This window comes from Somniosus microcephalus, chromosome 7, assembly GCF_052327205.1.
Source record: "Somniosus microcephalus isolate GS21.2 chromosome 7, FLI_Smic_1.0, whole genome shotgun sequence".
In the NCBI taxonomy this organism is placed as follows: domain Eukaryota; kingdom Metazoa; phylum Chordata; class Chondrichthyes; order Squaliformes; family Somniosidae; genus Somniosus; species Somniosus microcephalus.
In genome coordinates, this window is record NC_140993.1 from 71,463,666 (window position 1) to 71,490,908 (window position 27,243).

Genomic DNA, 27,243 nt, shown 5'->3' on the forward strand with positions numbered 1-27,243 from the left:
AGCAACATTCCAGCAACATAGTGCACTCATGAAGCAAATGTTCAGATTGAGGATGGGGGAACTAGCTGATCATTAACCAGAGCAACAAGTCTACAGCATCAGCACTAAAATAACCGAGACAGTTCTAATGGATGGATTCAGGTATAGCAACTGCTTTTTGTGTACACATTTTCTTGTGCAGCAAGACGATTTAAAGAAAGCACTACTTCCTCAAAGAGTTATAAAGGGTCTTACATATGCAGCACAATCATGCAAGAATAATGGGACCAGCGAGATTTTGGCAAAAGGCAATCCCCTTTTTCTGGTCAATATACTTGATTCTAGATTGTTCCTTTTTTCTGTACTTCGAATATAATTCTACACCCATGCAAACCAGCTTCTCCACAAAACCCAATGCATAGGAAAAATAAAATGTGCTATGTTTTGGGACAGGCGCAGTACTCTTTTGCTCCCATCTATGCCAGAGGTTTCAGATTCAGCCCTGAACAAGGGCATTATAGGGGGCGCTCTTTCCTGTCCTTCGCACTTAAGAATTTCATTTCTCACCCCTGCACTCAGACTTTTCCTTGTCCTTTGCGAAATTTGCTTCCCATATTAGAGTGGCAATCTCACCAGATTTATAGTCTTGAGCACAGCAGTCACTCTAAGGGAGTATGCAGGCTACTCCTTCAATTACCATGCTACAAAAACAAGTATCTTTGCCACTAACAGTGTTGACAAGATCATTCTGCAGAAGCAATATGCTCCAACTGTGGCCCTAACAAAATATCTTGGGGTCCCCATCAATGACCATCTCACTCAATTTGAATCTTGTACCCATTACAAAAAAAGGATCCGAGTCATGATATTCAAAAATTATCCTCCGGCGAGGAGCTCAATTCAAGAATACACAAAGTACAATATTAAGGGAATATTAAGGGAACCAAGGGATATGGGGATAGTTCAGGAAAGTGGCGATGAGGTAGAAGATCAGCCATGATCTTATTGAATGGCGGAGCAGGCTCGAAGGGCCAAATGGCCTACTCCTGCTTCTTATGTTCTAATGTGCTTGATCTTCTGTTGAATTAATCTCATCTGTACCTAACTGGAGTTCAAGTATGATGGAGACATATCCCAGTTCTCAGAAAAACTATCCCAGGGAGTTTTGCATGCTCCAAGGCCCTGCAGCTTGACTTTTGCTGCGATTATAGTTTCACCGGTAACAACAGTCCTGTGGTACCGTCTTCCATGTGTGAGCCTGGTAGAATGTCAGCAAACTGCTTGACCGTGCAGGGCTACAAAGCCAAGACCGATCCTGTTGCACCCAATACCCACGCAAGCTTACTTTCCAAAAGGGGTCAATGGATAGTGATCAACAGTAACAGAGTGGGAATAGGCCGCTTGTTTCTGTAAAGTAAATGCAGAGATCAATTCACCTCTGCATTCGTCAGCAGAGCCCACTACACTGAAACTAGCACCTGACACAAATATTTAAATGGACGCAACTGGTGCAGTTTGCAGAAACAATTTAAAATAAACATGAATGAACTGAAAAGTGTGTGTGTGTGTGTGTGTGTGTGTGTGTGTGTGTGTGTGTGTGTGTGTGTGTGTGTGTGTATAAAACACAAATGCCAGAATTTACTAGGCTACAAGCCAGAAATACCAGTTTTCAGATAAGCAGAAGTTTAAGTTGGCAAGGGTTTCTTAAAAGAGATGACCTTGAAAAGTTTAAGTGGAATTTCCATATCAAATCATCCACTTCAAGTTATGTTGCTATCCCAAGGTTCACCTCCAAAAGTCACATACACCCACATCACAACATGTCACTGACCATCCTGAATCATCTTTGTTAACCAAGATTGCTTTACCACTAACTCCTTATCTACCAGGCCCTGCCCATTATGCAACAAATTTCACACTCATTCTTCTGATCAAACAGCAGCTCTAGCCAGTCAGCTCAAAATTTTATCCCCTCACACAACTCTACGTCCACTGTGTTGAAATCAAGACCCAGCACGTCAGAGTAAAACTCACGCTTTGCAAGAACCTCAGAACTGTGGAATTCATTACCTCCTTCAATTTTCCCTTCCTCCAAGAACATTCGTGTTTTAAACACAAACTTAGCATCAATTGACCACAACTTTATAATTTACCGAGGCTTCCTACCCTTCAAACCCAGTGATCCTAACTACTATGCCTCAACCACCAGAACAGATCAACAGGTCATTCATCTCATTGTTGTTTGTGGGACCTTGCTGTGTGCAAATTGGCAGCCGTGTTGGCCGACAAAAACAGTGGCTACAGATCAAAAAGTAATTATTTGGCTTTAAGTGCTGAAGGGATGTCTCAGGCACGATATAAATTCAAGTCTTTCCTGTTTATGGGATTGGGCCATTCACCTAGGTTCCTCAAATTCAATTTTTCAATCTATTATCTTGCCTATTTCCCTTCCCTCCTGAAGACATTTGATTTCTTCCTGGAGTACCCTCCTGAAGACATTGACTTTTGCCTGGAGTACAAGAAACTCAACAATCATCTCCTGTATCAGCTACATGAACATTCTTCATGCATGAGCCAAAACAGTGATTATTGGAAGGTGAATCGACCAATCCAGTATCCTGATCCAACATCCGCACACTCATTGTCAGCAGTGGTTGATGATTAGCGATCAGAAGTGGATAACATTGGATCATTTTTCTTTCCATAAAGCCAGGGAGAAAAAGCCATTAGTAGCACTGCTACGACTACCCCAACAAACAACAGCTGCAACTGCACAAGAAAAATCAAGGACAAAAAAGGAGCCATTTGGCTCATCTTTACAGGACCCGAACTTTCCTATCCCACTGTTCAACTGCAGAAACTCACAATTCACAATTCAAATCGCTTTATTGGCATGATAAGTTACATCTTATGTTGCCAAAGCATCAAAATACATTTATGGTTTAGCACATAAACGCAGTTCTATTCATACAGTGTATAAACAGGTATATCCCTGAGTGTATAAATATACATTCGCATTGTTTATATATATTCTTTTCTTAGTTTACTGGTTGTCCCTCTGTTCATGGCAAGCTGTAACATAGTGTGCCGCCAGTGTTATACAGCTTCTCTCCTCTCCCAGTAGGAATGGGAGTTTTTGGTTGTCATTCAGATTTCTGAAATCAGGGCATATTTGTGAGAATTTTTGGTAGAAATTCAGAAACTCAGCACAGTCCACCTGACCTGAATAGCTAAACTATTCACAGATAAAAATCAATAGGCTACCAGGAAATCACAAAAGCCTAAATAAATATTCCCCAGGACACCGAGGAGAATTTCCTACTCTTCTGCAAGTGTGCCATGGGATCTTTTACGTCCACCTAAGAGGGTAGACGAGGCCTTGGTTTAACGTCTCCTCCGAAAGACACATCTTCCAACGCCCTCCGCCACTTTAACAGTTTCCAGGCCCAACCATCTCCTTTTCAACATTAACATCCAAACCTCAACACCTCCACCACCCACGAGGATGGCCCGAGGGCCCTCCGCTTCTTTCTTGAACGGAGGTCCAACCAGTCCACATCCACCAACACTCTTCTCTGCCTGGCTGAACTGGTTCTTACATTGAATAACTACTCATTTGACTCCACTCACTTCCTCCAAATTAATGGGAAACTGTTTGAGTCCCAGCTATTCCTGACTTTTCGTGGGATATGTGGAATATTCTTTGTTCGAATCCTACTCAGGTCCCCTCCCTCGCCTCTTTTTCCAGTACATTGATGATTGTATTGGTGCATTTTCCTGCTCTTGCCCGGAATTGGAAAATGTCATCAACTTTGCTTCCAGTTCCAACAACGTTTCCTCTTTTTTTTTTGGGTGTGCAGCCAATGCGTGAAACTTTACATTGAACAAGCCGGTCCCGGGTGCAGGCCGCGCACCTCAATGGTGCAACAATCTGAAAGGTCCCGCGCAGGTCAGTCACTGGCTTTTACATTGTAAATACCACGCATGTGCAGAAATTTCAAGGGACTGCATATTAAAAGAAACAGGCTGCACAGAACAAAGTGCAGCTTTCAGGGAACATTGCTATAAGCCCACTGAATCCCACAGCTACCCTGACTACACATCCTCCCACCCTGCTTCCCGTAAAGACTCTATTCCATTCTCCCAGTTTCTCCGTCGCATCTGTTCCGACGAGGTCACCTTCTGTACTAGTGCTTCCGATATATCTTCCTTTTTCCACAACCGAGGATTCCCCATCACCGTGGTTGACAGGGCCCTCAAACGTGTCCATCCCATTTTCTGCACTCACCCCTTCCCCTCCCTCCCAGAACAACGATAGGGTTGCCTTGTCCTCACCTTACACCCCACCAGCCCCCACATTCAACGGATCATCCTACGCCATATCCGCCACCTCCAACGTGATCCCACCATCAAACACAAATTCCCCTCCCCTCTCAGCATTCTGAAAGGACCGATGCCTCCGCTATACCCTGGTCCACTCACGTAAGAAATAGGAGCAGCAGTAGGCCATTTGGTCCTTCGAGCCTGCTCCGCCATTCAATAAGATCATGGCTGATCATCTACCTCATCTCCACTTTCCAGAAATATCCCCATATCCCTGGATTCCCTTAATGTTCAAAAATCTAACGATCTCTGTCTTGAATATACTCAATGACTGAGCCTCCACAGCCCTCTGGGGTAGAGAATTCCAAAGATTCACCACCCTCAGTGAAGAAATTTCTCCTCATCTCAGTCCTAAATGGCCGGCCCCTTATTTTAAGACTGTGGCCCCTGGTTCTAGACTCCCCAGCCAGGGGAAACATCCTCCCTGCATCTAACCTGGCAAGCAAGCCCTGTAAGAATTTTGTATGTTTCAATGAGATCACCTCTCAGTCTTCTAAACTCTGGAGAATATCGGCCTGGTCTACTCAATCTCTCCTCATAGGACAATCCCCCCATCCCAGAAACCAGTCTGGTGAACCTTTGTTGCACTCCCTCTATGGCAAATATATCCTTCCTTCGGTAAGGAGACCAAAACTGTGCACAATACTCCAGGTGTGGTCTCACCAGGGCCCTATATAATTGCAGTAAGACGTCTTTGCTCTTATACTCAAATCCTCTTGTAATAAAAGCCAACATATCATTTGCTTTCCTAATTGCTTGCTGTACCTGCATGTTAACTTTCAGTGATTCGTGTACAAGGACACCCAGGTCCCTCTGAACACCAATATTTCCCAATCTCTCACCATTTAAAAAACACTACATTTCTATTTTTCCTACCAAAGTGGATAACTTCACATTTCTCCACATTATATTCCATTTGCCATGTTCTTGCCCACTCACATAGCCTGTCTATAGCCCCTTGAAGCCTCTTTGCATCCTCCTCACAACTTACATTCCCACACAGCTTTGTATCATTAGCACATTTGGATATATTACATTTGGTCCCCTCATCCAAATCATTGATGTAGATTGTGAATAGCTGAGGCCCAAGCTCTGATCCTTGCGGTACCCCACTAGTTACAGCCTGCCAACCCGAAAATGACTCGTTTATGCCTACTCTGTTTTCTGTCCATTAACCAATCCTCAATCCATGCTAGTATATTACCCCCAATCCCATGAGCCCTAATTTTGTTTAATAACCTCTTGTGTGGCACCTTATCGAATGCCTTCTGAAAATCCAAATACACCACATCCACTGGTTCCTCCTTATCTATTCTGCAAGTTATAACCTCTAACAGATTCGTCAAAGATGATTTCCCTTTCATAAATCCGTGTTGACTCTGCCCAATCCTATTATGATTTTTTAAGTGCCCTGTTACCACGTCCTTAATAATAGATTCTAGCATTTTCCCGACTACTGATGTCAGGCTAACTGGTCTGTAGTTCCCAGTTTTCTCTTTCCCTCCTTTCTTAAATAGTGGGGTTACATTTGCTACTTTCCAATCCACGGGAACTGTTCTAGAATCTATGTAATTTTGGAAAATGACAACCAATGCATCCACTATCTCTATAGCCAACTCTTTCAAAACCCTCGGATGTAGGCCATCAGGTCCAGAGGATTTCTCAGCTTTCAGTCCCATTAATTTCTCCAGTACTACTTTTTTACTAATACTAATTTCTTTCAGTTCCTCATTGACCCTTGGTTCTCCACCATTTCCGGTAAGTTTTTTGCGTCTTCTTCCATGAAGACAGACACACAATATTTGGTTAATTTCTCTGCCATTACCATTTCCTTATTCCCCATTATAATTTCTCTTGTCTCAGCCTGTAAGGGACCCACATTTACTTTTGATAATCCTTTCCTTTTTACCTACAGAAGCTTTTACAGTCTGTTTTTATGTCTCTCGCTAGTTTACTCTCGTATTCTATTTTCCCTTTTATCATCAATTTCTTGGTCCTCCTTTGCTGAATTCCAAAATCGTCCCAATCCTCAGGCTTACTACTCTTTTTGGCAGCATTATAAGCCTCTTCCTTTGACCTAATACTATCTGTAACTTCTCGTTAGCCACGGTTGGCCCACTTTTCCAGTGGGGTTTTTGTGCCTTAAAGGAATGTATATTTGTTATAAATGATGTATTAATTCTTCAAATGCTAGCCATTGCTCGTCTACTGTCATACCTTTTAATGTAGTTTCCCCAATCTACCTTACCAACTCGCCCCTCATACCTACGCAGTTTGCTTTGTTCAGATTCAAGACCCTAGTTTCGGATTTAACTAAATCACTTTCAAACTCAATATAAAATTCTATCATATTATGGTCACTCTTCCCTAAAGGCCCCTTCACTACAAGTCTATTAATTAACCCTTTCTCATTGCACAATACTAGATCTAAAATAGTCTGTTCCCTAGGTGGTTCCTCAACATACTGATCTAGAAAACTATCTTGCATACATTCCATGAATTTGTCCTCCACACTATTACTGCAAATTTGATTTGCCCAGTCTACATGTAGATTAACGTCCCCCATGATTACATGCGCCTCTAATTTCCTGATTCATACTCTGCCCTACATTACAACTACTGTTTGGGGGTCTATAAACAACTCCCACCAATGTTTTCTGCCCCTTTCGGTTTCTTAGCTTTACCCAAACTGATTGTACTTCTTGATTTTCGGAGCAAAGATCCTTTCTCTCTACTGTCTTTATCCCATCCTTTATCAGGGCTACCATTCCTCCTTTTCCATTTTACCTATCTCTTCTAAAAGTTATGTATCCTGGAATATTTAGCTCCCAACCGTGGCCACTTTGCAACCACATCTCCATTATGGCTATTAGATCAAACTTGTTCATTTCTATCTGCCACCTTCCACACCACCAGCCTCCACATTCAACAGATCCTCCTCCTCCATTTCCGCCACCTCCAGCGTGATCCCACCATCAAACACAACTTCCCCTCCCCTTTCAGCATTCCGAAGGGACTGTTGCCTCTGCGACAGTCTGGTCCACTCAACCCAAACACCCACTCCTCTTCCCACGGCAGCTTCCTGTGCAAGCGCAGGAGATGCAACATCTGCCCTTTTACCTCCTCTCTACCCACTGGCTAGGACCCCAAACGCTCAGTTGAAACGACGATTTACTTGTACTTCTTTCAATTTAGTATACTGTATTCACTGCTCACGATGCGGTCTCCTCTACATTGGGGAAGCCAAACGCAGATTGAGTGACTGCTTTGCAGAACTCTTCCATTCAGTCCGCATGCGTGCCCCCGTGGTTCCAGTCACCTGTCCTTGTAATTCTCCGGACCATTCCCACTCTGACCTCGGCATCCTACACTGCTCCGATGAAGCTCAACGTAAGCTCAAGGAACAGCACCTCATCTTTTTATTAAGTACTTTACAGTCTTCCACACCAATGTCCCCTGTAATTTTGTTCTGCACCACACGGCCCCATTCAAAGTACCGCACATGCGCTGTTTTTCCATTGAAAAGCCGGCTGCACGGGATCCCTGGAGCTCTATGCAGCTTACAGGGAACATTGTTCTGCACTCAACATTGAGTTCAACAATTTCAGATCATAACCTCTGCCCCCATTTTTTCCAGGAGGCAGCTGTTGCTGCTAATTCAGATATTCACATTTACAGCTCCTTTAGACCCATCTTTTGTTTCTTTACTTGTCACATTACCACCCCCTTTCGCCTTGCACCACATCATCCCTTCTGTCATTTAATCTCTCCTGCTTTCCACCCCATCACAAACCTTCGCTTTTATTCTTTCCTCTCTCCAGCCTTTCCCTGCCTCTGTACTTGCTTAAAACCCATTACATTTCTAACCTTTTCCCATTCTGACAAAAGGTCATCAACCTTAAACGTCAACTCTGTTTCTCTCTCCACAGATGCTGCTTGAACTGCTGAGTATTTCCAGCATTTTCTGTTTTTATTTCAGATTTCCAGCATCTGCAGTATTTTGTAAGCCTAAATAACTGTTCTTTTAATATTTAGATATCTGGACTTGAAGTCACAGATTCAAACTATTGTGGGAAAAGTCATTAGCATTCCAGTAATGATCCAAAAACATTACTCGTGTACCTTTCTAAATTAACCCAGCTTCCCACATTGAAATACATAGTTATAATACATTAAATTGGTCCATAGTGCACACTTCCTGCAAGATTCACACTTACTTCCCGTCACACATGGGTGGTCACACTTCAATGTCACAGCTTAAACATAGCATTTCAATATATCCACTGACTCACTCTGACCAACACCATGGAAGATCTGCTCATAAAATGTTTAAAACTATATACAGAATTACTCATTAATTACCCTGCCAAACCGTAGAACTGATAATCTACTGTGAACAATATGTGGGGATCAAACCATATAAATGCCTCAATCCAGTTTATAATAAATGAACACGCTTCTCAAAGAAGACAAAAGGTCCAGTTTGAAGGTGAAGGGAATAGCAGTTATTTCCTTTTATTCTGGTCACTCCTGGTCCTCATGCTGTAAATGTCCGAAGGAAGACGGCTTGAAATGACGGGACACCTCACAAAACAGCAGTCGCTGCTTTCCATGGAACAGGCTTGGCAGGAATTTTAAAATAGACTGGATGCAATATGGTTTCAAAGAGCAAGGCCCACGATTTTCATGACTAAAAAACCTTAAACAGCTGACTTGGCACTCAAAACACTGCAGGATAGGGGGTGGAAGCAGGGCACACTTGATAATTCAATGGTGGGGGGGTGGGGAGAAGAGAGATTGTGACTACTGACCCTAAGCAAATTTGTAAACACACAGATACAAAAATGAGTCACTTTTGGTTGATGCAGCAAGTAGAATTTGGGGAAAAAAATTACACAACACTGAGCAAGGATCACAATACATAAAGGCAATCTGGATTTCTACAAGCCGACTCAGGATAATGCTGGTCAAAACTAAAGTATTACTGATTGCCAAAGACACAGGGATTAAAACCTAGCATAAGACAAACTGAAGAGCTGTCAACAGCTACAAGACAGCTTTTCACTAATTGCCATCTGTAAAAAACAGAACACGATTACCTGATGAGGTCATAATTCACTGGTTTCAGCTTGCACAACTAGTGAATCAAAACAGATTCACACTTTACATCTTCAATTTATATATAGTGAAAGTATTTTAAATATGTAATAGGCTTTATGGTAACAAAAATGAGCTAATTCAGTGCCAGCAAAACAAAAAGGCCAATCTGAGCATTTAAAATGTCTATTTGATCAAATAATATCCTGCCATTCTGTCGGCAATATTAAACCTTCAAAACATACTGCTGCACCAGCATAAAAGGTTTATTAAACACAGTATCACGCAGTGTTTACTGCACATTCCGAGAGAATGTAATGACCCTCTGACTGACAAGACGTGCTGCAGCGCTTCCTGTTACTTCTGCAACCCTAAGAGCAACAGCTTACAGCAATAACCTTCCACTGGAGTCAATATGCATGCACCATGCCATTGCACCGAAGAGGTTCACCCACTCATATCCACTGCTGACCTATTAAATCTCCTTTGATAAGTTAACACCTAAAACAAGGGAGAGCTCAATTCAAAATTACGAAACCTCAACTCTTGTAAAACATATTTATAGTATTTTAAAGCCACACTACTTTGTGGTGCCAAGAACATATACTTCAACATGATGGGGAGAGCAATGATATGCAGCAAATACATTCTCAAAAAATGTATAGTTACAAATGTAGCCCACTGCTGCTGCAAGGAGTCAAAAACTACTAAAACCTCCTGATTACTTACAGAACTGCATGCCGATGCTCGAATTTTGCACCACCCGTGCCATCCTCCTCTACATCCGTCTCGCCCCCTGAACTGCTTTCGGTGGCATCAGAATCGAAAGCCCTCTCTGAAGTCCTGAGTTTTGCAGTCACGCTGGACACCAGTTTTAGCAGATCCTCAGAAACAGCTCGATCTTTCACAAAACCAGAGAAAGTATCCCCATTCGGCGAAGATAACAAACATTTACTGCTCGCACCAGATCGAAGGGAAGAGCTGGGACTGGAATCAACACCACCACCTCCTTCCGAATCAGTTCTTGGAAAATTACTCCTCAGCAGCAAAGATCCAGCCTGCAGTGTGCTGTTCCCGTGCAAAGTGCTTTTATGTTTATTATTACTGCTACAACTGTTATTAATAAGACTTTCGGTGAAAGAGGAAGAAAACTGCTTTAAACTGTGCCCCACCAAACCTGCCAGCTGCTGCTGGGCATGGCGCTCCACCTGCTTGGCTTGTACTACCTGCAAACGCTTGCAGAGCCTGTGAGCCCTGCCCCTGATCTCAGCTTGTTTACTGGCAACTAATAAACTCTGAGCACTCACCTCATCCTGACTAATATTATTATTGTGACTACTATTAACATTGCTACCGAGACTATTATAATTATTATGATGGTTAATGTTGTTACTATTAGTACTGTTCTTCCCATCGGGATGTTTTTTTTTGTTTTGGGTCTCAGTCCCCATACAATTATTAGGATTTATTTCGCCGCAGCGAGCTTTAAGCGAACCTCCACCGGGGTTGGAACCATAAAGTTCGGCTCGACATCCGTACTCGAGGCCGGCGATTTTGCTGCTGCCTTTGGACAGTAGGCCGAGGTCGGAGGTGGCGGTGTTGGTAGTTGTCTGCAGCCGGAACCAGCGGCTTTTATCGGGGTTCCCCTTGCCAGGCGAGGCCGAGTTCAGCGAGATGGCGCCGTTACTCCGCTGGACGCCACAGCCACCCGCCGCTTTGTTGTTGCCATTCACCAGGCCAAAGTCACGGCTGAGACAAGGCGGCTCTTTGGCCAGGCCGTTGCCAGCGGTGTTGGAGCCCGGTGCCTTGTCCCTCTCCTTCTCCTCGCCCACGGTAGTGGAGAAAAATCCATCGGAATTCATTCCGTCCTGGCACTTGTCGCAAAGCCGCGAGTCCCCCCTGTTTAGGCCGAGGCCGGGGTCTGCCGTAGAACTCACCCCCCGCTGCTGCCGCTCCCCGGCCTGGTGGTGGCGATTGTGCCGACGGTGAGGAGAATGTTGGCGGTGGTTGTGATGGTTGTGGTGGTTATAATTATTTGTCTCGGGCTCTTTCGCTCCTCCTCGAGCTACCGCGGCGCACCTCTCGCCGCTGCCGAGGAAAAAAGACTCGGGCTCGGGGCGCCGCCGCACTCTGGTCGGCTGGGCCAAAAAGAGAGAGTCCATACGGTCGACGGAGAAATATAAAGGGCCGGCGAGTTTTTTATTTTTATTATTTTCCTCCCCTTCGCCTACAGTGCCATTAGCGGCCGAAGAAGAAAGCGGCGAAGACGAGGGCGGCGAAGACGCTGATGAAGGAGGCGACGACAACAGCGGCAGCAGTGATGATGACGACGCCACCTCCAAGTTGAGTCCGTGGTGCTGCTGCCGCGCTTCGCCAGCGCTTTCACTCACAGCCGGGGAAGCCATTCGCTTCAAGCGGCCGGCGGCCATCTTGTTTTTTTTTTCTTCTCCCCTCCCCCACCCTCCCATCTATAGCTTCCCTCCCCTCCCCCTTCACTTACTTACACGCCCTCCCCCCATCACAAAATGGCGGCCGCGGTTGGTCACGGGGAAAAAGCGCGCGCGCCCGCATTTCTAACCGACAATCTAGGTCAAAGCAAGGAAGAAAATCACCTCACAGACATCAATATTCTATATCACTTATTATTTTTCTGTCCTTTTCTCCTTGATTTTACGCCGGTATTTTCCCCTCAACACCCATGATTTATATCTAAAATTGCAGATGTTATTTCAAAACCTTCATACTGTACTTATGCATTAGAAAAAGGTAGGTTTATTTATTTCGTTGCATAAATCCAGCTTGATTTAACTTGAAAATATAAACTGAATGAAAGATGATGGGGATTAACAAATTGTAATCATTATATCATTCGGGTATTAGAATTACGCAGACATTTAATATGTAAATTCTGGCTGAAATTCATAAATATCTCTTTAAAAATCAATCATTCAACTGCTGCTTATTCTGGGTTGTGCCGTGACTTTAGATCCTGTTTGTAAGTGTCCTTTAGCCCTCCACGATCAGGGATCACAGCTGCACTGATGCTGCAGCTTAATGTTAATGTAAATTGGAAATATTGCAAGGAATCGGAGATATATAAAATGTAACTACACTGCCCTTCCCCTCCCCCTCCCCCACAATCTAACCTATTGCAAAGAGGTAGAGGACACATGTTTGCTGTCCCTCAATCCAACCCATCCATCTGCAGTTACTACACCCACTCACTGTACAAGGTACTGATCTGTACCAGGAGGTAAAGTTGAACACACTGCAGCACACAGTTGCTCATGTTTCTGGTCAGTCATTGACTGAGGAAATGTTTTTTTTTTTTGTTTTTTTTAAATGGAATAAAACAAAATATTCATTTAGTATTGGAACAGAAATATACCATTCAGCCCCTCAAGCCTGTTCTGCCATTCAATTAGACCATGGCTGATTGTCTTAACTCTCTCTCTACCCACCTTGGTTCCATAACCCTTAATACCCATGCCTAACAAAACTCCATCAATCTCTTTTGAAATTTTTGGTTGATCTTGCCTCAACAGCTTGTTGGGGATAGAGTTCCAGATTTGCTCTACCCTTTGTGTGAAGAAGTGCTTCCTGACACCACCCCTGAACAGCCTAGCTGCTAATTTTAAGGTTATTCCCCCTTGTTTTAGACTCCCACCAGTGGAAATAGTTTTTACATACCTTATCAACTCCTTTAAATCATCTTAACACAATTGTTTTTGTTACATACTCCAACACAACTACATACAAAAACAAAATACAGATGCTGCCTGATTTGCTGAGTATTTCCAGCATTTTCTGTTTTTACATCTACATACAAGTTAGCACTATATACAAATACAACTTCCTTTGTCACACTTTGGTAATAACACTCCTATTATCAAACAGCATATACTTCAACTTGCTGTAAGTAACACACACACACTGAACCACACAGCCTATGAAGCTACCATATTTGTTCCCTGGTTTGTGTTAGGTGAATTGGTGGGAGGGGTGTGCTACATTTTATTTCAGTGCTTTTCGGCTGGGATGGTGATTTCCTAAATCAGCAAGATCCTCTTCCAGATCAATGGACAGTAATCCTTGCTGCAAAATTAATATTGGACAAGGAAAGGCTCACCTGAAAATAACATGCTTTTTTTTTTTTTTAAATATAAAGTGCCTTTCACTTCCTTGGGATGTTGCAAAATGCTTCATAGCCAGTGGATTACTTTTTAAATGTCATTACTTATGTTTATTGTCTTCGTGATATCACTGCAGCTCACACCAATATGCCAATTGGGCAAGGTAGTGGAGAGCTACTTTTACTTGAGCTGAGTGCCTCAAGAGAGTTGCTGAGGTTACAAAAAGGAGTAAGTTCAAAATAAATACTACAGGTAGTAAAGCTGTAGTGTCCAAACAAATCTATCCATCAGGCAACTGGGCTCATAGGGCTTTCCAAACCGATGACATTTCAACAGAACAAGCCACTGAATTTACGAGCGAGTAGAACAGAGTTACCTGGGCTTCATGGGACAGATTACCAAGGCTCATGGTCCGCAGTTTGGATAATCCAGCCTATTGCTCCAAAGTAATCAGACATCTTTTTTCACCAGTTTTCTACTCTTCCCTTTTGCTGTCTTCAATGGGTTTACTTCTTGCTGGAGTATTATTACACAGGCGCCAGTTAACCTCTCGTACCTCACCAAAGCAGCCATTTTTCACGCATGAGCTAAGACAGCAAATGCCAGCAGGATATTCAAAGCCAAGAAGTACCACAGTGAAGCCAAATCTTATCCTCGTTCAACATTCAGTCACTGGATAGGAATCAGGAACAGAAATCTTGGCTGATTATCCAACCCACTCCTCTGTAGCTCAGGAGTGTAAAGACCACTTCCAGCACCCCTCCTACTGTCCAAGCGGAGATCTCCCAGCTGAAGATCATAAGATCACAAGTAAAGGCTGCCACTCAGCCCAAACTAGATGATCCATTCTAAAAACAAAAAACAACAATCTCCACATCAGTGTTCTGCTGCTTGTTAAATGATTACATGTTTTTGCCTCCAAAATCCTACCCAAGTCAATTCCATGCGTTAGCCATTCTTTCTGGCATCAGTCTTAAATTTGCCTTTTCCTACTCCGGTCAGACCAGTCTTCCTTAGCCACTCAGAGATTGTGAAGTGGATTGGTAGAGTAGAATTGAGAGGACAAGTGTAATGCTGTTCCTTCGTCGAAGCACTAGAGTGAGATCACTGGCCTAATTCAGCACTCAATGGCAACACACCGGAGATTTGAATCTTGTGGGACAATAACCACTCCAAAGCACATTGGAGCTTTTGAAACAAAAACAAAATGTTGAAAATACTTAGCAGGGCACTCTACATCTGTTAAGAGAACATACAAGTTAACATTTCAGGTATAATCTTTTCTCAGAACTGCTAGTTCTGGTGAAACGCCAACTTCTCAGGGGTATAATTCCACAGCACTTGCAGCTTTGGAGTACCTCATCCTGCTAGCTATTCTTCATGTGCAAATCAAAACCGATTTTGCTGTACTGCCCCACAACCAAGCCCAATCTTGTAACGTGCAGAGTACACACGTGCACTTTCCAGCAGGGATCAGTGGACAGCATTGAGTGGAACCCCTGGCTGATTTTTCTCTCCTCTATTCCAGTGGTACCAAAGCCAATTGCAGCACCCCAACTGCTGCCAGGGTTGAAATCAGCTCACCCAGCGTAGACTGGGAACAGAGCTGGAGACTTTCTGCTGTGTGGCTTGGTCTGCCTTTAACTTAATGATTTTAGTAAGTACATTTTGCAAAAACCACAGGAACTAGTATCATGGCCATAACTTTGGAAGTTAATTTTCAAACCAAGGTTGCCAAACAACCCCTGATGGGAGAGATGAACATGCTCTGCATCACAAGCAATACAAATAGTCTGGTTTAGCACATGGAAAAGACAATAGTGGGCGTTACCACAATGGTTCACACCGGTTCTGCATATTTAGAAAAATAATCAACACAGGAAATGGTTATTTGGCTCAACAAGCATGTTCCTTTTTCTTAGCTCAACCCAAACTTCATTATATTCAGCAATCCATTCTCAGTTGCCTCTTGAACCAATCCCTACCATCAGTTTGAACGCCCTTCACTGGAAACTTCCTCCACAATTTTATCACTTGGGTGAAGTCCTGAAATCAAAGGTGAATTTCCCTTACTGCTAACTCGCAAGTTTTTAAAATTTGTGTCAAGCCCAATCATAGCTTCAGATTTTCCAGCAGGAATAGTTAGATAACAATCCGGAGAATGAGCCTTGGCTTATTATAGTAGAGGTGCTATAATTGCCTCTTTGACCCGAGTGCAGGAACACTGCAGCCAATTATAGCATCCCTGCTGCTGCCTTAAATGATATCAGCTAACTCAGCACAGACCAGGGAGACTACATGGTCTGAAGAAAAAAAACTGAAAATGGAGTCTCCCCCTCTCTTCAATAGATATCAGAGTAGCTAAGCCTACAGAACCAGGGATCTGTACAACTTCACTCCACTATGAACATTCTTTCTGAGGCTCAAGGGGCTGGATGGCCTACCTCAGTTCCTATGGCCCCAGTTTTAACTGCTCCCGCTGGTAGGCGGGTGGGCGCAGTTAAAATAAGGCTAAGTCACTTACCCAACTCGGATTTCGCTGCCTACCTGCCGTGTCCCGATATTATCCTGCTCTTTTGAGCAGGACACCCACAGAAAGGAAGCGGGGTCCTACTTTAAATATGCAGATCTGGTCTGATGATGTCATCCGAACCCGATCTGCAATTTTAGTTTAAGGCCTGAGCATTGAAGCTGCAACGGCTCCCCTGTCGGGAGCCAGATCGTGGTCAGAAGAGACTTAGAGGGAAGTTTTAAAGTTTTGTTTTAGATTTCCTTGAGGGGCAGGAGTGCTCCTCTGGGCCTCACAAGGAAGCCTTGCATCAGGCTACCCCCCTTCCTGATCTCTACCCACAGCCTTATTCCCCTGTCCTGATCATGCCCAGAGCCTCTTGCCCGCCCCCCAACTGCCGGGAACTGTTAACATGGGTCCCCGGCTGCTACCAAATGTCCACCAGCCAGGGAATCAAACTGGCAGTGTGTCAGGCGGGACTCTGCAGAGATGTACTCAAATGAAGCCCTGCCTTTAAGATAATCAGGGCCTCCCAAGTCCCCGGTCTTGCCGGGTTCGTCGCCTGCTACCGGAAACCTCCACAAGCCACACCCACCCCCCTGTAAAAATAGAGGCCAACGTTGGTGGGTTCAAGCCCTACCCCAGGATTGCAGCACATAAACTAACTATAGTGGTACAGTAGCATCGTGGTTATGTTACTGGACTAGTAATCCAGTGGCCTGGACTAATGATCTGGAGACGTGAATTCAAATCCCACCACGGCATAAATCTTGAATAAAAAGCTAGCATCAGTAATAGTGACCATGAATGTACCAGATTGTCATTAAAAACCCATCTGGTTCACTAATGTCATTAAGGGAAAGAAATCTGCCATCCTTAACTGGTCTGGCCTATATGTGACTCCACACCCAGAGCAATGTGGTTGACTCTTAACTGCCCTCTGAAATGGTCTAACAAGCTACTCAGTTGTATTAAACCGCTACGAAAAACAAGAAAAAAACCGGACAAACCACCTGGCATCGGCTTGACACGACAAAGGCACACCCAGCTCAATCAACCCTGCAAAATCCTCCTCACCAATATCTGGGGACTTGTGCCAAAATTGGGAGTGCTGTCCCACAGACTAGTAAAGCAACAGATTGACATAGTCACACTCACAGAATCATACTTTTCATCCGATGTCCCAGACTCTCCATCACCATCCCTGGGTATGTCCTGTCCCACAGGCAGGACAGAACCATCAGAAGTAGCAGCACAGTGGTATACAGTCAGGAGTGGCCAGAGGAGCACTCAACATTGACGCCAACCCTCGAAGTCTCATGGTTTCAGGTCAAGCATGGGCAAGAAAACCTCCTGCTGATTACAACCTACCACCCTCCCTCTGCTGATGAATCAGTACTCCATGTTGGACACCACTTGGAAGAAGCACCGAGGGATATGCTGGGCCATGAGGTTACAGGGGCGGGGAGGGACTTCAATGTCCATCACCAAGAGTGGCTCAAAAGCACAACTACTGACCGGCTAGCCGACTCCTGAAGAACATAGCTGCCAGACTGGGCCCGCAGCAGGTGGCGAGAACACCAATACGAGGGGAAAAACCGACTTGACTTTGTCCTCACCAATCTACCAATCACAGATGCATCTGTACATGACAGTATTGGTAGCAGTGACCACCGCACATTCCTTGTGGAGACGAAATCCCATCTTCACACTGAGGACACCCTCTACTGTGCTAAATGGACTAGATTCAGAACAGATCTAGCAGCTCAAAACTGGGCATCCAAGAGGCACTGTGGGCCATCAACATCAGCAGAATTGTATTCCACCACAATCTGTAACCGCATGGCCTGGCATATTCCTCAGTCTACCATTGGCATCAAGCCGTGCGACCAACCCTGGTTCAATGAGTGTAAAGAGCATGCCAGGAGCAGCACCAGGTGTACCTAAAAATGAGGTGCCAACCTGGTTGTGGTAAACCACTGTAGTTCACTGTGTTCACTGTTGTTGTTGTTGTCTCTTGTTTCACTGTTGTGCCTGACTATGCCTCAGCTGACTCCGCCCCTGGGCTACCGAGTATAAGAGCGGCCGCATGGCAGCTCCTGGCATTCGGTCGTCCACTAGAGGCATAGTCCTGATCTGTCTGAAGTGCAATTCAGCAGTTAATAAAAGCCTGTTGTTCTGAACTCTGCCTAGCCTTTTATTAGAATTGATAGCACATCACTGGTATGCTGCAACACAAGACTACATGCATGCTAAACAGCGGTGACAGAGCTAAGCGATCCCACAACCAACAGATCAGATCAAAGCTCTGCAATCCTGCCATATCCAGCAGTGAATGGCGGTGGACAATTAAACAACTAACAGGAGGAGGAGGCTCCATGAACCTCCACATCCTCAATGATGGCAGAGCCCAGCATGCAAATGCAAAAGACAAGCCTGAAGCGTTTGCAACCATCTTCAGCCAAAAGTGCCGAGTGGATGATCCATCTTGGCCTCCACCCGAAGTCCCCACTATCACAGAAGCCAGTCTTCAGCCAATTTGATTCACTCCACGTGATATCAAGGAACAGCTGAGCGCACTCAATACAACAAAGGCTATGGGCCCCGACAATATCCCGGCAGTCATGCTGAAGACTTGTACTCTAGAACTAGCCGTGCTTCGAGCCACGCTGTTCCAGTCAGCTACAACACTGGCATCTACCCGACAATGTGGACAACGGCACAGGTATGTCCTGCCAAAAGCAGGACAAATCCAATCTGACCAATTACTGCCCATCAGTCTACTCTCAATCATCAGCAAAGTGATGGAAGGTGTCGTTGACAGTGCTATTAAGTGGCAATTACTCACCAATAACCTGCTCACCGTTGCTCAGTTTGGGTTCCGCCAGGACCATTCAGCTCCAGTCCGCATTACAGCATTGATCCAAACATGGACAAAAGAGCAGAATTCCAGAGGTGAGGTGAGAGTGACTGCCCTTGACATCAAGGCAGCATTTGACAGTGTGGCATCAAGGAGTCCTAGTAAAATTGAAGTCAATGGAAATCAGGGGGGAAACTGTCCACTGGCTGGAGTCATAGCTAGCACAAAGGAAGATGGTTGTTGGAAGCCAATCATCTCAGCTCCAGGACATCGCTGCAGGAGTTTCTCAGGGCAGTGTCCTCGGCCCAACCATCTTCAGCTGCTTCATCAATGACCGTCCCTCCATCGTAAGGTCAGAAGTGGGAATGTTCGTAGATGATTGCACAGTGTTCAGTTCCATTCACAACTCCTCAGATAATGAAGCAGTCCATGCCCACATGAAGCAAGACCCAGACGACATTCAGGCTTGGGCTGGTAGGTGGCAAGTTACATTCGCACCACTCAAGTCCCAGACAAGGACCATTTCCAACAAGAGAGTGTCTAACCACCGTCCCTTGACATTCAACGGCATTACCATTGCCGAATCCTCCACCATCAACATCCTGGGAAACTTAACTGGACCAGTCACATAAATACTGTGGTTACAAGAGTAGGTCAGAGGCTGGGTATTCTGCGGCAAATGCCTCACCTCCCGGCTCCCCAAAGCCTTTCCACCATCTACAATACTCTCCACTTACCTGGATGAGTGCAGCTCCAACAACACTCGAAGCTTGGCACCATCCAGAACAAAGCAGCCTGCTTGTTTGGCACCTTAAATATTTACTCCTTCCACCACTGGTGCACCGTGGCTGCAGTGTGTACCATCTACAAGATGCACCACAGCAATTCGCCAAGACTTTGACAGCACCTCCCAAACCCACGACCTCAACCACCTAGAAGGACAAGGGCAGCAGGTGCATGGGAACAGCACCACCTGCAAGTTCCCCTCCAAGTCACACACCATCCTGACTTGGAAATATATCACTGTTCCTTCACAGTCGCTGGGTCAAAATCCTGGAACTCTCTCCTTAACAGCATTATGGGTACCTTCACCACGCGAACTGCAGTTCAAGACAGCGGCTCACCGCCACCTTCAAGGGCTATTAGAGATGGGCAATAAATGTTGGCCTTGCCAACAACACCCACATCCCAGGGGCGAATAAAAAAACTGATACTCCAGTGCAGCAACAACAACTTGCCTTTATATAGCACCTTTAACATAGTAAAACGTCCCATGGCACTTCACAGGAGTGTAACTAACAAAATTTCACACTGAGCCACATAAGGAGAAGTTAGGGTCGATGACCAAAAGCTTGATCAAAGAGGTAGGTTTTAAGGAGCATCTTAAAGGACGAAAGAGAGAGGCGGAGAGATTTAGGGAGGGACTTCCAGAGCTTAGGGCCTAGGCAGCTGAAGGCACAGCCGCCAATGGTGGAGCGATGAAAATCAGGATGTGCAAGAGGCCAGATTTGGGTGGGCACAGAGATCTCAGAGTGTTGTAGGGCTGAAGGAGGTTACAGAAGTGCCACTGTTCATGCGAAAAGTTAAACCGAGACTCCATCTGCCTTTTCAGGAGGACAAGAAATATCTCATGTCATTATTCCAAAGAGAGCGCAACTTCTTCTGGTGTACTGGCCAATTTTTATCCTTCAACCAAAGGCTGTGGGCCCCGACAACATCCTGGCTGTCGTGCTGAAGACATGTGCTCCAGAACTGGCCAGGCCTCTAGCCAAGCTGTTCCACTACAGCTATAACACTGGCATCTATCCAACAATGTGGAAAACTGCCGAGGTATGTCCTGTCCACCAAAAACCGGGACAAATCCAATCTGGCCAATTACTGCCCCATCACTCTACTCTCAATCATCAGCAAAGTGATGGAAGGTGTCGTCGACAGTGCCATCAAGCGGCATTTACTCACCAATAACCTGCTCACTGATGCCTAGTTTGGGCTCCGCCAGGACCACTCTGCTCCAGACCTCATTATAGCCTTGATCCAAACATGGACAAACAAGAGCTGAATTACAGAGGTGAGGTGAGAGTGACTGCCCTCGACATCGAGGCAGCATTTGACTGAGTGTGGCATCAAGGAGTCCTAGTAAAATTGAAGTCAATGGGAATCGGGAGGAAAACTCTCCACTGGCTTAAGTCATACCTAGCACAAAGGAAGATGGTTGTGGTGGTTGGAGGTCAATCATCACAGCCCCAGGACATCGCGGCAGGAGTTCCTCAGGGCAGTGCCATCGGCCTAACCATCTTCAGCTGCTTCATCAATGACCGTCCCTCCATCATAAGGTCAGAAGTGGGATGTTTGCTGATGACTGCAGTGTTCAGTGCCATTTGCAACTCCTCATATAATTTAACAGTCCATGTCTGCATGCAGCAAGACGTGGACGACATTCAGGCTTGGGCTGATAAGTGGCAGGTAACATTCGTGTCATACAAGTACCAGGCAATGACTATCTCCAACAATCAAGTGTCTTACCACCACCCCATGACATTCAATGGCATTACCATCACCGAATCCCCCACCATCACTATCCTGTGGGTCACCATTAACCAGAAACTTAACTGGACCAGCCACTTAAATACTGTGGCAACAAGAGCAGGTCAGAGACTGGGTATTCTGCAGCGAGTATCTCACCTCCTGACTCCCCAAAACCTTTCCACCATCTACAAGGTACAAGTCAGGAGTGTGATGGAATACTCTCCACTTGCCTGGATGAGTGCAGCTCCAACAACACTCAAGAAGCTTGACACCATCCAAGACAAAGCAGCCAGTTGATTGGCACCCCATCCACCACCTTAAACATTCACGTCCTCCACCGGCATACCGTGGCTACAGTGTGTACTATCTACAAGATGCACTGCAGCAACTCACCAAGGCTTTTCCGGCAGCACCTCCCAAACCCATGACCTCTTCCACCTAGAAAGACAAGGGCAGCAGGTGCATGGGAACACCACCACCTCCAAGTTCCCCTCCAAGTCACACATCATCCTGACTTGGAAGTATATCGCCGATCCTTCATCGTCGCTGGGTCAAAATCCTGGAACTCCCTCCCCAACAGCACTGTGGGAGTACCTTCACCACACGGTCTGCAGCAGTTCAAGAAGGAGGTTCACCACCACCTTCTCAAGGGCAACTTGGGATGGGCAATAAATGCTGGCCTTGCCAGCGACGCCCACACCTCATGAACGAGTAACAAAAAACAAAGTAACCATTATAAGTTATCTGCTCAATTGGGTCATTAATCCTTGTATGATCTTGCTGTGCGTATATTGGCTGCTGCCTATAAAGAAACACTTGCATTTATATAGCGCCTTCCACGGCCACTGGACGTTTCACAGAATCACAGAAACCCCACAGTGCAGATGGAGGCCATTTCGGCCCATCGAGCCTGCACCGACACATATCCCACCCGATCCCCGTAACCCCTACACCAACACATATCCCACCCTATCCCCGTAAAAGCGTTTCACAGCGCTTTACAGCCAATTAAGTACTTTTGGAGTGTAGTCACTGTTGTAATGTGGGAAACGCGGCAGCAATTTCCACACCGCAAGCTTCCACAAACAGCAATGTGATAATGACCAGATAATCTGGGTTTTTGTGTGTTAGGTTGATTGAGGGATAAATATTGGCCAGGGAAACTCCCCTGCTCTTTTTCGAAATAGTGCCATGGGATCTTTTACTTCCACCTGAGAGCGCAGACAGGGCCTTGGTTTAACGTCTCATCCGAAAGACGGTACCTCCGACAGTGCAGCACTCCCTCAGCACTGTACTGGAGTGTCAGCCTAGATGTATGTGCTCAAGTCCCTGGAGTGGGACTTGAATCCACAACCTTCTGATTCAGAGGCGAGTGTGCTAGCCACTGCGCCACAGCTGACACTTTTGATTACATTAAAAACAAGATTTCAAAAGTAATGCATTGGCTGTCAAGTGGTGAGGACATAAAAGGCTTTATTTCATACAATTGGGCTCAGCAGCCCTAAGTGATGATGAAAGGGGTAAAAAAAATGGCCACGGTTCCCATTCCAGATAGCCATCCACTGATTCCTGATGTAAAGTGGACATGCGTACTTTGCTTAAGGACAGGATTGGGCTCAGCAGGAATGGCCACTTGGGTAAGGTACAAGAGGATGACTGGAATCTGTGGAACTGTACCTCACCAAGAGTCAGCAACTCCAGGAGAGAAGGGGAGGAAATTGACAGGAAAAAAAGAAAAATTTACTCGTCACATTTTATTCAAATCATTTTACAAGGCAAGTTTTAAAGTCCGTTCTTTTACCAAGCAATTTATTTGGCAGCCACTACAACAACAACAACAACTTGTATTTATATAGTGCCTTTAACGTAGTAAAACGTCCCAAGGCGCATCACAGGAGTGTTAGGAGACAAAAAATTTGACACCGAGCCACATAAGGATAAATTAGGGCAGGTGACCAAAAGCTTGGTCAAAGAGGTCGGTTTAAAGAAACATCTTAAAGGAGGAAAGAGAGGTAGCAAGGCGGAGAGGTTCGGGCCGAGGCCGAAGGCACGGCCACCAATAGTTGAGCGATTATAATCTGGAATGCTCAAGAGGGCAGAATTCGAGGAGCGCAGATCTCTCTGGGTGGGGGGTTGTGGGGCTGAAGGAGTTTACAGAAATAGGGAGGGGCGAGGCCATGGAGGGATTTGAAAACAAGGATGAGAATTTTGAATTCGAACTACAAACCATGCATAGACATTGGCCATTTAGAACAGATGTGTTGCGTTACCTCACCAATTCAATAGACCCCATTCTTCTGTTCTATTGTTTAGACACATCTTGAAGATCACATAACATGACTGGAAGGGGAGCAGATAGTTCTCAGTATCCTGGACTTCATCAACCATCATGCAGAGCAGTAGCTGGTCATTTAGTCCCATTGCTGCTGTTTGCAATATGCCCATGACATCTGCTGACATTGCAGTTGCTGCACTTCCAAGTAATTCATTTTGTGAAGCACTTTCAGACATTTGAGAGCTATAAATGCAGGTCTGATTTCCTTTTTGATCTTATGGCTTGAGAGGCCGTATGGCCTATTCCTGCTCCTAATTCTAATGTTCTTATTCACTTTTTGCTACCCATTTCATCTGCTGGAAGATGCCATCGCCTCTGCTCGATGGCTCCCTGTTTGACAGAACTCATACCAGCAACTGAACTCCATGTGTTGATTTTTTTAAATTCATATATAGTATTTTTTGCTCAAGACAACAAATGTTAGTACTAGGGATTAGACCTCTTCCCATTTCAGAACGTTGGGATCAAGTAATCCCAGGTCAGGTACAGCGCAGCCAAATGCAGTGTAAACCTCCCTTGATTCTGTCCCAATAATGTACGTCGGTCTCATTTTCAGCACCAGTGTGATTTCGCCCCTACCCCAACACTTCATACATCAGCAATCTGAAGGCTTTTGTGAGAATGCTAATTAGTGAATGCCATTGTCTTCGACCCACACCACAAACTGCACACCCTCATCACCAACTGCATCCTCCTCCCCTTCCACCATGAGTTTGAACCAGACTGTGATAACCTCAAAGTCCTATTTGATCACAAGCTGAGCTTCCAACCTCAAATCGTCTCCAGTACAAAGACCACCGAGGGAACATCAGCTGCCTCTGCTCTTGCCGCAAACTATCTGCAGCTGAAACCCTCATCCATGCCTTTGTCAACTCCAGACTCGACTATTCCAATGGTCTCCTGGCCGGCCTCCAAACTCGAAACTTCAGCTCATCCAAAACTCAAAGCTTGATCTTACCCCGCACTCATTCCAGATCACCCATGGTTGACCTATGTTGGCTCCCAGCCCCCATATGGCTCAAATTTAAAATTCTCATCCTTGACTATAAGTCCCTTTATGGCCACCCCCACCTTATAACTAACGTCTAACAACCCTCGGAAAAATTTCACTCGGACTCCGGCCTCTTGTGCATCCTGCACTCCCCTCGTCCCACCATTGGTGGCTGTGCCTTCAATGTCTATCTGCTCCCCTTCCAGTCATGTGATCTGCAAGATGTGCCTGAACAATGTTTGGGTCCTATGCTTCTCTCCCTGAACTTCTCCACCTCCCTCTCCTCCTTGAAGACCTCCCTTAAAGCCCACCTCTTCACTCAAGCTTTTGGACACCTCTCCTTGGTCTCAAGAACATTACTTTAAAAAAAAATTAAGAGGCAAAAGCAAATATTGCAATAATGGGAGAATAGTTGGGACATAGTTAGGTTCTGAGGACACTTTTGATGGTTGAGTGATATCACAGCATAAAGGGTTTAGGGAGAGCATTACTGAGAGTGAGGCCAAGATAACTGAAGACTACAGCTGAAGGAGCAGGATGGTGCTGAGGATACAAAGAAAGTCAAAGTTAGAAGAGTGGAGGGCAAGTGCAGCTGGAAGAGGTTGCAGAGTTGGGGAATGGATGAGGTCGTGCAGAAACATGGAGATGAGGAAATGGATTTTGAGTTAGATGTGTTTGGAGATGGGAAACCACCAGGAAAATTGGACTGGACAACAGTATGACTTGGACAGGTTGGGTGATTGGGCAGAAGCATGGCAGATGCAATATAACGTGGACAAATGCGAGGTTATTCACTTTGGTGTCAAAAACTGGAAGGCAGATTATTATCTGAATGGCAATAGATTGGGAGAAGGGGAAGTGCAACAAGACCTGGGCGTCCTTGTGCACCAGTCGCTGAAAGTAAGCATGCAGGTGCAGCAGGCGGTTAAGAAGGCAAATGGTATGTTGGTCTTCATAGCGAGGGTTTGAGTACAGGAACAAGGATGTCTTGCTGCAATTGTACAGGGCCTTGGTGAGACCACACCTTCAGTATTGTGTGCAGTTTTGGTCGCCTTATCTGAGGAAGGACGTTCTTGCCATGGAAGGAGTGCAGCGAAGATTCACCAGGCTGATACCTGGGATGACAGGAATGACGTATGAGGAGAGATTGGGTCGATTGGGCTTATACTCACTGGAGTTTAGATGAATGAGAGGGGATCTCATCAAAACTTATAAAATTCTAACAGGACTGGACAGACTGGATGCTGGAAGGATGTTCCCGATGGTCAGGGAGTCCAGAACCAGGGGTCACAGTCTAAGGATAAGGGGTAAACCATTTAGGACAGAGATGAGGAGGAATTTCTTCACCCAGAGAGTGGTAAACCTGTGGAATTCTCTGCCAAAGAAGGCAGTAGAGGCCAATTCATTAAATATATTCAAGAAGGAGTTGGATACATTTCCAAAGGCTAAAGGGATCAAGGGATATGGAGAGAAGGCAGGAACAGGGTACTGAGTTTGGATGATCAGCCATGATCTCAGTGAATGGCGGAGCAGGCTCAAAGGGCCGAATGGCCTACTCCTGCTCCTATCTTCTATGTTTCTATGACAAGGGCGATGGGGAGCAGGTCAGGTCGCAATCAGCAAAGTTTTGGAGGAGTTTGAACTGGCTAGAGGCTTGCGAGGTGAGTGCTTGTAGGTGACCAAGTCATGAGGGTTTTCACAAGAAGTGGGGTAGTACCAGTCTAATCGGTGCTTCAGTCAATATTTGTTTCCATAAACATAGTGAAGCACAGTGAAAAAACCCACTTAAGTGGACGTTAACTCATTGCCCTTTCAGTGTGTTGGAATGTAGATGATTTTTTTTTAAACTGGTGGTGGGGGAAGGGCAGGAATGATATTAAAGTAAATAACGATGTGATGTGGAGGGAAAACGTTAAAATAAACTGAGCTTTTATTTTTACAACCAGCAGCTGCTGCATCACACTGGATATTCGGAGCTAAATGAAAAATGAAAAGATCCATTGATTAAAGCAAGGCAGGAGAAATGAGCACGAGTCAGGCTCTGCCGCTCCCAGTGACTGGGGACTGAGCGTTCACAGTCTCTACTACAGTTCCTGTTTATGTTGCAGGGCTCATCACACCACCATGACCTTGCAAAAAGTGACGCCCTCTGTCATGTGATTACACAAGGAAGAGGCCAAAAAGAATTTGCTTGGGTGAATTCAGAAGCTCGAGAAAATGCTTCTCACTCACACACATTCTGAGAGGCACACAGCAACTGAATGCCAGATAAGCCCTGTGGACCAGTATCCTGATAAAAAGAATCACATTTTCTTAAGTGCAACTATAAAGCCTATCTGTTCTAAGTATGAGAGAGAAAGGTCAGGGGTGGGGAGGAAAGTCAGGGTTTCTCTTGCTGTGTCAACAAGTTCATAAAAGCGAGTGGTTGAA

The 27,243-nt window shown here is 45.2% G+C and overlaps 1 protein-coding gene and 1 long non-coding RNA gene across 2 annotated transcripts in view; one reads left to right on the forward strand and one right to left on the reverse strand.

Annotated features, from left to right (window-relative positions):
* Positions 1-11,927, reverse strand: part of LOC147114713 (KAT8 regulatory NSL complex subunit 1-like) — a 235,055-nt gene extending 223,128 nt beyond the window's left edge. Inside the window, exon 1 of the mRNA XM_085992579.1 lies at positions 10,189-11,927. Coding sequence (XP_085848705.1) covers positions 10,189-11,927 — 1,739 coding nt within the window. The remainder of the gene's footprint in view (positions 1-10,188) is intronic.
* On the forward strand, positions 1-27,243 carry LOC147114714 (uncharacterized). Its single transcript, XR_015078976.1, has 4 exons — positions 1-141; positions 10,191-11,444; positions 11,693-12,225; positions 26,763-27,243. It is a non-coding gene; the product is annotated as an uncharacterized LOC147114714 (long non-coding RNA).